Below are 12500 nucleotides of genomic sequence, written 5' to 3'. Positions count from 1 at the left end.
AAAACATCAAACACTTTAACTCTGTTGGATTCATTTCATATTTTATTTTACATATTGTTTTATCTACGCCTGTCATGATAAAGTTTGAAGCTCACAGGTCAAAGGTCAAGTTCAACAACCTTCAGAATTAAATCACGTTTTGACTGTTTCAGGTAAAATCTCTCGCTAACTTCCCGGAGTCGACATTTTCCTTCTTGAAATGTTGAGCTCTGGTTTGAACCCTGACGTTGGATTGGTCAGAAACCGTTACCGTCCGTTCTTGGTGACGATCATCTCGTTGGTGATGTGCTGAAACTTCCTCCACAGCTCGCCGTCCTCTAGCGCCACCCTCAGCTCCCTCTCCGTCGGGTCGCCCTTCTCCCGCCCGGCCTGTAGCTCGCTCTCCACCGCGCTCAGCAGCCGTGACATGCAGCGTTGGGCCGAGTCCGGGCTGCCGCCGCCGCCGCCGGTCCGGTCTGAAGACGCAGATCCAGACTGGCTGTCCTTCTGTAAACTCTCCACCTTCATCTGGAGACAGAGACACGGAGACACGGAGACACGGAGACAACGTGGAAACATGACAAAACTTTAACTACTTGAGTCACATGACGTCTGATTTCAATTTCTGAGGTTTGATCAAAGTTCGGCCACAACGTGCTTCACACACCAGGTGGTGGCAGTAGAGCACCGACCTGTCCTTCGTCAATTAACCAAAGAAGAAGAATGTTACGTAGCAGAAGTCAAGGTCATTTCTGTTGAAAAGAAAACATGGCCGACAAAAATAAACTGCTTTTCTTTCCATATATTTTAATTTATTCAATTTATTTAAATTTTCCAGAAAACAAGTCGCTGCCATTTTGAGACTCAAATGTTAGTTTGTTTAGAGTCAGGATCCGTCAGCGCGTCGCAGGAAGAGAAGTTTCATTTATTTAAAACTCTAGAAATTAAAATCCTTTCAATAAACTTTATTTCTGTTTCACCACAGAACAAAAGATTATTTTTCTTTTCCTGTTGAATCAGTTTCATGTTTTTACGTCAGATGAAAAAACTTCATCTAATTTATTAACTGAAAACCTGTTATTTTTATTATTTATAATTCTGTTTAGAAAGCTTCACTCAGTGTTTGTTTCATTATGAGACGCAGCTCAACAACTATTTATATTTTCAACATTTTAACAGATTAAAATAAAAACTAAATTTACACTTCAACATCTATGTGATGATTTATTTTACATTTCTGCTTCGAAGATTATTTATTTTTCAAATTCGTGTCAAATTAAACTCAGTTGAAAAGAAAAACAATTAAAGATAATGAACATGATCACTTTAATAATTTTTTAACAATGTTATATTTCAAAATATATTATAATTCATTTTCTCACGTTTGAGTCCATTTTGGGTTAAAATATTAAATCACCACAAAAGATAATTTCAAACTTCGAATCTGAAGTAAAATGATAATTTAATTTAGCTTATTTCTAAAGCAGTTTGAAATCTAAATGTGTGAATATAGATAATGTGCAGGTATGTAAGTTGATATTGTAATAAGAACAGATGTTTCCAGCAGGTGGACGGAGCCGCGGCAGTTTCACTTCAGTGGGTGAATTCAGAACAAACGTTTAATTTAACATCAATATCATGAAGAGGCACAGATATGATTTAAATCTACGAGATCAGAATTTAATATAATTTATATCTGTTCATAAAATACAAATTACAATATATCAGTTAAATGATAAATAAGAACCTGCAGGAAAATAAAGATGAAAAATAAAATGAACTCACCTGTGAAGTGAATCAAATCCAGAAAATCAAAGAATCATTAAAATGTTGATTAATTATAATTAAGTGTTTTTCTTTGAGATGTGAAGCTTCAACTGATCAGAAACAATCAGAGACAGTCGGACTCCAGCTCGCTCCCCCGCTCCCCCCCCCCCATCACAGCCTCGCTCTACCTCTCTCTCTCTCTCACTGATCATGCCCCTCGCTCGACCAATACACAACAAAGTAAATTATGTTGAATCCGTACAAAAGGTACAACAAATATCCTAAACTGGTTCAGATGATTAATTATAAGATTTGCACAGATTGTAAATCTTTAATCACATGAAGAACAAATCCAATGAAGAATCTGATTTCAACACGGAGAATTAAACAGATTCAGTCTGAGGAAGAACGACGGAGCTTTTTCTAATCGGATTCCAAAAACCTTTTAGACTCAGTGAAGAAAACGTCTTCACCAGGAAACGGCAGCTTCAGTCATTAAGGCCTCAAAGGTTTGATCTCACTGATGAAGAGTCAAGAGCGAAGCTGAAGATCAGTTCAAAGAGCGACTCCAACACAACACGGATCCTGGTGGACGTTTGTGTGATCGCAGGTCACATGCAACTGAATAATGACCACTTGTCTGCAGGGGGCGCTGCTGCTCAGTTACAGGCTCACTGCAGCTTTAAGTCACGTTTTAAACCTGAAATATTTGATTATCGTACGACTACGTTTTAGTTTTTAATATGAAACGGTGAATACATTTTGTCGTGTGGACGAAGGAAACGTTTCGGTCTCAGAACAGTTTGGTTGTTTTACAGCTGAAGATCCAGATTTTTACAAACAGGAAACAAGGACTCATGTTTAAAAGAGAAAACAGCCTGAGCTGCTCAGACCAGCATGTAATGGAGAAGAGGTCAAATCCCAACATCTGGACACACACACAAACACACACACACAAACAGAGCGACATACGATACCTGTGTGTTTTATTGTGTGTGTTTTAATCAGCGGCCGGTGGAGGTGGAGATTTACAGGCTTTAGAGACTTAACAGGCAGAAAGACGACATTAATGACGAGGCAGGTAAACATGGGAACACAATTCACTACACAACTTACTGCTTTTTAACACAACAGAAACATCTGATCTGACAGCAGCTCGACTCTAAACCAGTCACACTGTAGACACAAATATTCATTTAATACACGTTAAAAACACCAATGACATCACAGTCTGTTTAGTATACTATGTATTAGTACACCAGTTAATACACATGTAATTACAGCAGCTGCATTAAAATATAAATATGGTGTAAGAACCAGGATCCGACTGAATCCAGATCAGTTTCATTTCACCATAAAAAAAAAAAGGCTAAAACAAAACATTTAGTTTTTGTGGTGAAATGAGACGAAGACGAGAATCAAACGAGGATCAAGAGACAAACGGAGTAAAACTCGGATCAAGAGACAAACGGAGTAAAACACGGATCAAGAGACAAACGGAGTAAAACACGGATCAAGAGACAAACGGAGTAAAACACGGATCAAGAGACAAACGGAGTAAAACACGGATCAAGAGACAAACGGAGTAAAACTCGGATCAAGAGACAAACGGAGTAAAACTCGGATCAAGAGACAAACGGAGTAAAACTCGGATCAAGAGACAAACGGAGTAAAACACGGATCAAGAGACAAACGGAGTAAAACACGGATCAAGAGACAAACGGAGTAAAACACGGATCAAGAGACAAACGGAGTAAAACACGGATCAAGAGACAAACGGAGTAAAACTCGGATCAAGAGACAAACGGAGTAAAACACGGATCAAGAGACAAACGGAGTAAAACTCGGATCAAGAGACAAACGGAGTAAAACACGGATCGTGTCCCGGAGGTAAACACTGTAACACGCGTCTCCATGGAAACCAGACGTTGAGGTGAGGATCCTGCTTCCTGATTGGTCGGACGGACTCTGATGTTCAGCTGCAGCAGATCGAACAGAACTTCAAGACGCCTTCTCTGAAAGACACAAAACAACGATGAGTGGAAACTGTTTATGAATAAATATTGTGAGTACTTTTACCTTCAGCTGATAATACTCTTTACCTCTAAAGTTTTCAGTGCAGTATTTGTTCTGTTACTACACAATGACTTGTTTAGATTCAAGTTTCTACAATAAAAGTTGTCTTTGTACGTGTGTGTGTGTGTGTTACCTGGCAAAGGGGAGGTATGAGAGGCCGTACCTGTGACAAACAGCAGCAGTCAGGTACAACACAGAGACAGGTGGACAGTGTGTGTAGTGTGTGTGTGTGTGTGGTGTGTGTTACCAGATGAAAGCCAGAACTTGGAGGAGACAGAAAATCAGAGCGAGGGTGAAATTCGTCCACTGGGGGGGGGGGGGGGAAGAGAGAGAGACGTTATTACGAATCAGCATCTGGAAACAGGAAGCTGTGGGCGGGGCTTACTAACACAGGAAGTGACATCATATAAAGTCTTGTGATCATCATACAATTGTTTTAGCTTCATGATGAGTCACAGCATCAACACACAACTTCACATGAATGTTCCCAGCAGCGTTTTGTACATCACAACCACACCGAGGCCCGTGATTGGCCGTGAGGCTCAGACAGGTGACAGTTCCTCACCCAATAGGCAGAGCAGAGCGTCAGCACCAGACACACCTGCAGAGGAACACGTGTGAAAAGCTGCGTTCATCCAGGAAACTGGTTTGACTTTAATATGAAACGTTCACAAACAGAAACATTGTCCACTGGCACCAGTTGGACTTGTGTCCTCTCCATTGTCCTCACCAGCACCAGGAAGGTGGCCAGCGCTCGCTCTCGGGCGCACATGGTCCTCAGCTGCCGCCACGGCCCCACCAGGAACATGATGCTGAAACCACACCAGCAGCTGTCATACCGACTGCCACCACCGGAGAGCAGCAAACCACACGCCTCCGGGAGCGATGGGTAATGTAGTTTAATCATTATCGATTCGATCTTTTATTTCACTGTTTTCATCTTTTGTCTTTTTTTTATCTGGTTTTATTTGAATTCTTTAATCTTATTGAGTCACAGGTCTCGATTGATCTGGTTTCCAGGATCAGGTTCAAATAGTCTGGACCAGCTGAGTCTAGTTCTGTGGGTTTGGAACTTAGACCAGGAGAGACACCGGGAGAGACACCAGGAGAGACACCGGGAGAGACACCAGGAGAGACCAGGAGAGACACCGGGAGAGTCCAGGAGAGACACCAGGTGAGACACCAGGTGAGACACCGGGTGAGTCTAGTTCTGTGGGTTTGGAACTTAGACCAGGAGAGACACCGGGAGAGACACCGGGAGAGACGCCGGGAGAGACACCAGGAGAGACCAGGAGAGACACCGGGAGAGACACCGGGAGAGTCCAGGAGAGACACCGGGTGAGACAGCGGGAGAGACACCGGGAGAGACAACAGGTGAGACACCGGGAGAGACCAGGAGAGACACCGGGAGAGTCCAGGAGAGACACCGGGTGAGACACCAGGAGAGACAACAGGTGAGACACCGGGAGAGACCAGGAGAGACACCGGGAGAGTCCAGGAGAGACACCGGGTGAGACAGCGGGAGAGACACCGGGAGAGACAACAGGTGAGACACCGGGAGAGACCAGGAGAGACACCGGGAGAGACACCGGGAGAGTCCAGGAGAGACACCGGGTGAGACACCGGGTGAGACACCGGGTGAGACACCAGGAGAGACACCGGGTGAGACACCAGGAGAGACACCGGGAGAGTCCAGGAGAGACACCGGGTGAGACACCAGGAGAGACACCGGGAGAGACACCAGCTGAGTCCAGGAGAGACACCAGCTGAGTCCAGGAGAGACAGCGGGAGAGACACCGGGTGAGTCCGGGAGAGACACCAGCTGAGTCTAGTTCTGTGGGTTTGGAACTTAAGACCAGGAGAGACACCAGGTGAGACACCGGGTGAGACACCGGGAGAGTCCAGGAGAGACACCGGGTGAGACACCGGGTGAGACACCAGGAGAGACACCGGGTGAGACACCAGGAGAGACACCGGGAGAGTCCAGGAGAGACACCGGGTGAGACACCAGGAGAGACACCGGGAGAGACACCAGCTGAGTCCAGGAGAGACACCAGCTGAGTCCAGGAGAGACAGCGGGAGAGACACCGGGTGAGTCCGGGAGAGACACCAGCTGAGTCTAGTTCTGTGGGTTTGGAACTTAAGACCAGGAGAGACACCAGGTGAGACACCGGGTGAGACACCGGGAGAGTCCAGGAGAGACACCGGGTGAGACACCGGGAGAGACACCAGCTGAGTCTAGTTCTGTGGGTTTGGAACTTAGACCAGGAGAGACACCGGGAGAGACACCAGCTGAGTCCAGGAGAGACAGCAGGAGAGACACCGGGTGAGTCCGGGAGAGACACCGGGAGAGACACCAGCTGAGTCTAGTTCTGTGGGTTTGGAACTTAAGACCAGGAGAGACACCAGGTGAGACACCGGGTGAGACTCCGGGAGAGACACCGGGATAGACACCGGGTGAGTCCAGGAGAGACACCAGGAGAGACACCAGGTGAGTCTAGTTCTGTGGGTTTGGAACTTAGACCAGGAGAGACACCAGGTGAGACACCGGGTGAGACTCCGGGAGAGACACCGGGATAGACACCGGGTGAGTCCAGGTGAGACACCAGGAGAGACACCGGGAGAGACACCGGGATAGACACCGGGTGAGTCCAGGAGAGACACCAGGTGAGTCTAGTTCTGTGGGTTTGGAACTTAGACCAGGAGAGACACCGGGAGAGACACCGGGTGAGACACCAGGAGAGACACTGGATGAGACTCCGGGAGAGACACCAGGTGAGTCCCCGGGTGAGACACCAGGAGAGACAGCGGGAGAGTCCAGGAGAGACACCGGGAGAGACACCAGGAGAGACAGCGGGTGAGACACCAGGTGAGACAGCGGGAGAGTCCAGGAGAGACACCAAGAGAGACACCGGGAGAGACACCAGGTGAGACAGCGGGAGAGTCCAGGAGAGACACCAGGAGAGACACCAGGAGAGACCACGTGAGGCACCAGGAGAGACACCGGCTGAGTCTAGTTCTGTGGGTTTGGAACTTAGACCAGGAGAGACAACAGGAGAGACACCGGGAGAGACGCCGGGGAACACCAGGAGAGACGCCGGGTGAGACACCAGGAGAGACACCGGGTGAGACACCAGGAGAGACGCCGGGGAACACCAGGAGAGACGCCGGGTGAGACACCAGGAGAGACACCGGGTGAGACACCAGGAGAGACGCCGGGGAACACCAGGAGAGACGCCGGGTGAGACACCAGGAGAGACACCGGGTGAGACACCAGGAGAGACGCCGGGGAACACCAGGAGAGACGCCGGGTGAGACACCAGGAGAGACGCCGGGTGAGACACCAGGAGAGACACCGGGAGAGTCCAGGAGAGACACCGGGAGAGTCCAGGAGAGACACCGGGAGAGTCCTGGTGAGACGCCGGGGAACACCAGGAGAGACACCAGGAGAGACGCCGGGGAACACCAGGAGAGACACCAGGAGAGACGCCGGGTGAGACACCGGGAGAGACGCCGGGGGAGACACCGGGAGAGTCCAGGAGAGACACCGGGAGAGACACCAGGAGAGACACCAGGAGAGACACCAGGAGAGTCCAGGAGAGACACCAGGAGAGACACCGGGAGAGACACCGGGTGAGACACCGGGTGAGACACCGGGAGAGACACCGGGAGAGACACCGGGAGAGACACCGGGTGAGACACCGGGAGAGTCCAGGAGAGACACCGGGAGAGACACCAGGAGAGTCCAGGTGTGTGAGTTGTTACCTGGCCAGAATGCAGATGTTTCCCACCGTGTAGAAGACAACGAACACAGCGAGACCGAAGCCCGGGATCCACAGCATGAAGGTGGCCTGAGGGCAGAGAAACATGCTGTTACCATGGAGACAGACAGGTTGAATACAACAGGATGAAAAGTGACGGAGAAGCTGTTACCATGGATACACGTTTGTTACCATAGGAACCAACAGGCGTACCATTGAGGTACAGTCACACCGACTCACCAGTAAAGACATGAAGGCTCCCAGGATGAAGCAGACCAGGAAGCCCTTCACCCTCCTGCCCCAGCCCAACGTCACCGCCTGATTGGCTCTCTGCACATGACATCATCAGGTGGAAGTTAAACAGACGTGTTCAGGACTGAACAAACACAAACTGCTTCAGGTCAAATCCAATATTGACAGTTTCATCACAGTTTACAGTCAACACATTAGTAATCAGATTACAACACATTAGTAATCAGATTACAACACATTAGTAATCAGATTACACACAAACTGCAGTATCAACAGAATGCTCATTTTGTAACAGACTTAAACTTTGTAAGTTAAACTAACGACACTTTATAAAGCTCCTGATGTTAAACAGGAAGTGACATCTGATTATTGATCACAATAAAAACTCAGTTTCATCATTGATCTGATGATTATTTTCTCATCAGAAAACTTTCACCATGTTACACAAATTATCAAGAAGTCGTTTGACGTAATAATTTCAGTCAATCAACTCAACGCATCAAACAATAACTGCAGCTCGTTAAATTTATCTGAGTTAAATGGTTGATTCATTTATATAAATAAGTTTGTTAGATTAGTACAGTTTATTTCAGGGATTAGTTTTTACTGTAAAACACTTAATCAATATTATCATTGTATTACTTTAGTGTAATAACATGATCATGTATTTGAGATGAATCAAACATTTTCATGAAATTGTAAAAAGACAAACTCATGAGTAAAATAAGTCAAATGAGTTTAAAACGTTATCATCACTTTAAAGTCCACAATATTAAAACTGCTCCCATGTTGATATTTGAATTGATGAAATGATTCTAGGTCAAATTAAACCAAGTGTCTCAGTGAGTGAGACCTGAACAGGTGTGTTGTCCATCACATGCTAACAGCTAACAGCTAACAGCCTCACCCACCTCCAGGGCTCTGGGTCCCTCCGGGTCCACGCCCTCCTCCTGCCCGCTCAGCACCTTCTTTAATTTATCCATGAACTCCGCTCCTGATGTTTCCTGAAGTTTCACGTTCAGCTGACCGGAGACAAACTGACAAACAGGAAGTCAACACCTGATGCTGTAGAACTGGGTCGACCTCTCGGCTCATTAGCATCAACACACTAATTATTTCCATCTCTGTGAGGACATAATGTTTCTTTAACCTAGACAAAGTGTCTTCACACATAAAGTACACACATCCCCTCTGGCTGCATCAACAATGGAAATGAAACACTCAGTATCACTACATGCATGCGACTGTAGAACAGTGTTTCTGTTCAGAGTCAATATCAATGTAGCATTAATGGATCTTTACTGTTGTAAAGTGAATTTCACACATGTAACATGTCAGTGTTTTACTTCCAGCTGCTGAACCAATAGAAACTCAGTGATTCAATGTGGTGAGACAAACGAAGTACATCTGCAGAGACAGAGCGCCATCTGGCGGCTGCACTGACAAACTGCACCTGATATCACAGTTCACACCTGGCCAGTTGAAACTTCATTACCCAGAATCCCCCTGTGCTGACGTTTGTCTTCTTCCCTGGACTCAAAGGTGGTGAAGACATTTACAAGAAATCTCACGTCAAATCAAATCACAGGGGTAACTTCTATTTATATATTAATGAACTTAATCCATGGTGGAGTGGAAGTTAAAGGTTTTATAGGAATGAGTTTATGTAAATAAAGTAGAACATCACTGAGTCTCTTTCCTGCAGAAGTTTGATGGCGAGTCGTCTTTGTGTAATTAAGACAGATGAAAACGTGACTTTGTTAAAACCCTTCATGTTGGTGGATGTAGTGTTTCTATCACAACATGAATGTGGTTTCAGGAGAGTCTGTGTCTGCTGAGAAAAGCAACAGAAGATCAACACTAATGTAATGTTGAGTGTTCAGCTGCTGGACCAGTAACTAGTTTGTGTTAAAGTAGCTTTTTACCATTAACACTCACCTCTTATTGGACGTGAACCTGGTTTTTGCTGCACAGCTCCAGATGACAAGTCGGTGACCATCACACTTGTCATACGACGTCATGATGTTTAATATTGTCTGTGTGTAGAATGCAGAGTCAGCAGCTGTCAGCAGCTGGTTCAGAGACAGATCCTCGGTCCCGAGTCAACGTTTCTCCACATTTGTCTCTTCTTCAGTCTTTTGACTCCAACCCTGAGAAGTGACAAGTTCATACCTTCGGTCAACGTTGAGTCAGTTCGTAGTAAATTACTTTTAAACAAGCAGTTTATTTAAAACGTTCATTCAAACTTTATTCTCCAACTATAACAAATCTAAAATACAGTAGTTTGCCTAAAGATCCAGCAGAGGGCGCTCCCTGTCAGCCTGACCCGTTCCCTCCCTCTGGATCAGCAGTGAAGTAAAGGCAGTAACGTCACATTGTTTTGTAATGAAGATGAAAACCAGTGAATTCATCAGGTTGAAGTTTGTTTTGTTTATAAAAACGTTCATTCTGATATTAACGCACTAACGGATTTAAATTGAAACCACAAGGTAAGAATAAAAACATGACTCACATTCCACCATGACACTGGAGGAAGATTTCTGATGGAATCCAAATATTTGATGTTCCATCGTCGGGGTTTAAAAGTCAGAAATGTGATCACAGCCTCTTCCTGATTGGCTGGTGATGTAGCCTGTCAGCGATTGGTTTAAATCAGCCATGAGAGTGAAGTCATCACTTCTTAGTTTCCATGAAGCATTTGGTTCATTTCTAATATTGTTCAATGTGACAATGAACAAACATCTTCTAAAAGAAGAAGATGAAATTGAATTTCTTCTAATAAACATATTTGAATAATTGTTGAATAATTAAATAATTGATTAAAAGTTCAGTGTGTAGAATTTAGTGACACCTAGTGGTGAAGTTGCATGTTCCTGTGGAAGTTGTCATAGAAACTCAAAAGGTTTAGTTTGTCCAGTTTGGGCTACTGTAAAAAAACATGGCTGCCTCCGTAGAAAGGACCCCTTACACTGGAGCTTTAAAAAGAAATCCTCACACTGACCTTCATCTTCATCTTCATGTTCCAGGTTCTCAGCAGGAAGTCCCAGCTCCTCACACTGACCTTCATCTTCATCTTCATGTTCCAGGTTCTCAGCAGGAAGTCCCAGCTCCTCACACTGACCTTCATCTTCATGTTCCAGGTTCTCAGCAGGAAGTCCCAGCTCCTCACACTGACCTTCATCTTCATGTTCCAGGTTCTCAGCAGGAAGTCCCAGCTCCTCACACCGAGGAACATGAGGAACATGGAGAACATAGAGAACATAGAACAGAGTCAAACCTGCAGCCGGGGATGGAGCTCGTTCTCTGGTTACAATTATTTGATCTTCATGTACAAACACTGCAGGAATATGAACACAGAATCTACAGTTACATTATGAACCTGAATCGATATTTCAATAAATACAATCATAGAAAACACTAAATAATTGTGTTCCTGTTTGTACAGTTTCATTACTTTCCTTTAAGCTGTAGTCTAGATATTAATATACTAATATATTAATACTTGTATTAAGTTTAGCATTCTGCATTTATATGAACATATTAATATGTATAAATGAAGTTAATGTTAGAATTCTCATCTTTAAAAGACTAAATTACATTTACACGATAAATATTCAACAAATCCAAAGTGTGAATAAGTGAATACAAACATTAAACATTAAATATATATATATATATATATATATATATATATATATATATATATATATATATATATATATATAGAGTTAAACATATAAAGAGTTAAACATATAGAGATTTAAACCTATAACATCCTGAAAGTGAAACCACGCCACTCGGCTAACGCTAACGCTAATGCTAACGCTAGCTCGCAGTTACCTGTCAGGTGGTTCAGTTTGGTTCGGTTCGGTTCAGTTCGGTTCAGTTTGGTTCAGTTTGGTTTGGTTCGGTTTAGTTTGGTTCGGTTTGGTTTGGTTCGGTTTGGTTTTCACGTCCAAACTCGTCCAGGATGAACTTCGTCACTTCGCCGCTGAACCGAAGTCTGGACTCGTTCGTCAGTTTCTCGGTTTTTACTCGTTTCTTCATCTTTTCTTCATCTTTTCTTCATCACGTGTTTCCTCCGTCACTTCCGCTCTCCACAAACAGCAGCACAGCGAGCGCTGATTGGTTGAAGGATCCGGCGCTGAGCGGTCCTCGCCTCTGATTGGTGGAGCAGACTCCAATCAGAGCGGGTTGTTTGAGACGCAGGTGCGACGAGTTTGTGGTTAATTAAAGATTCACAGAATTAAATTAAATTAAATTAAATTAAATTAAATTAAAGCTGAATTTACTGATCACACAGAAATAATATCTGTTCAATACATAAATAACTGTTTAAAATCTGATCTTCCTTCATGAGACAGAAACTTTATTCACACAATTAAAAAACACGTGTCACAGCTGCCACGTGCACATAGACATCAATTAGCATTCAATAAATACATGTGAAATAAATACATGTGAAATAAATAATATTATCTACCTGTTAGTTCACAGATACGCTGTCAAATAAATACACTGATTGAACAAACAACCACACATCAGGTCGGGAGGTCTCTCTCTCTCTCTCTCTCCCTCCCCCCCCCCGCAGGTCGGGAGGTCTCTCTCTCTCTCTCTCTCCCTCCCCCCCCCCCCCCCCCCCCCCCCCCGCAGGTCGGGAGGTCT

The 12500-nt window shown here is 44.8% G+C and overlaps 3 protein-coding genes across 5 annotated transcripts in view; 1 reads left to right on the top strand and 2 right to left on the bottom strand.

Moving 5' to 3' along the window:
• LOC117772985 (T-box transcription factor TBX19-like) overlaps positions 1-2548 on the bottom strand; it is a 7747-nt gene extending 5199 nt beyond the window's left edge. The window contains exons 1-2 of one of the 2 annotated variants that reach the window (XM_034604653.1): positions 2220-2548; positions 251-507 (exon numbers count right to left, since the gene is read on the bottom strand). In XM_034604653.1, coding sequence (XP_034460544.1) covers positions 251-507 — 257 coding nt within the window. In that variant the 5' untranslated portion in view covers positions 2220-2548. Of the gene's footprint in view, positions 1-250; positions 508-1764; positions 2187-2219 lie in introns of those variants that run through there. The other variant, XM_034604643.1, reaches the window with a different exon arrangement.
• Positions 1-12500, top strand: part of LOC117773095 (pro-opiomelanocortin-like) — an 18486-nt gene that overhangs the window by 919 nt on the left and 5067 nt on the right. The window lies entirely within an intron of this gene.
• LOC117773214 (vesicle transport protein SFT2B-like) lies at positions 3620-9164 on the bottom strand. Its single transcript, XM_034604936.1, has 8 exons — positions 8747-9164; positions 7824-7913; positions 7588-7673; positions 4553-4634; positions 4388-4423; positions 4070-4128; positions 3956-3985; positions 3620-3761 (listed from the first exon to the last, which is right to left on the bottom strand). The coding sequence occupies exons 1-8, from the start codon at positions 8816-8818 to the stop codon at positions 3722-3724; spliced, it is 495 nt and encodes a 164-aa protein (XP_034460827.1). The 5' UTR covers positions 8819-9164; the 3' UTR covers positions 3620-3721.

The sequence above is a fragment of the Hippoglossus hippoglossus genome, chromosome 2 (genome assembly GCF_009819705.1).
Source record: "Hippoglossus hippoglossus isolate fHipHip1 chromosome 2, fHipHip1.pri, whole genome shotgun sequence".
NCBI lineage: Eukaryota > Metazoa > Chordata > Actinopteri > Pleuronectiformes > Pleuronectidae > Hippoglossus > Hippoglossus hippoglossus.
The sequence above is the reverse complement of the archived record's forward strand: the minus strand, read 5'-3'. Positions and strand labels throughout refer to the sequence as shown.

What these genes read in the sequence shown, in the direction of transcription:
- LOC117773214 (XM_034604936.1), bottom strand. Translation starts at nt 8,818, where the DNA reads ATGGATAAATTAAAGAAGGTGCTGAGCGGGCAGGAGGAGGGCGTGGAC. An exon ending in GAGCCTTCATGTCTTTACTG is followed by an intron (nt 7,674 to 7,823) that starts GTGAGTCGGTGT and finishes CTCTGCCCTCAG; the next exon opens with GCCACCTTCATGCTGTGGAT. An exon ending in AACATCTGCATTCTGGCCAG is followed by an intron (nt 4,635 to 7,587) that starts GTAACAACTCAC and finishes GTGTGGTTTCAG; the next exon opens with CATCATGTTCCTGGTGGGGC.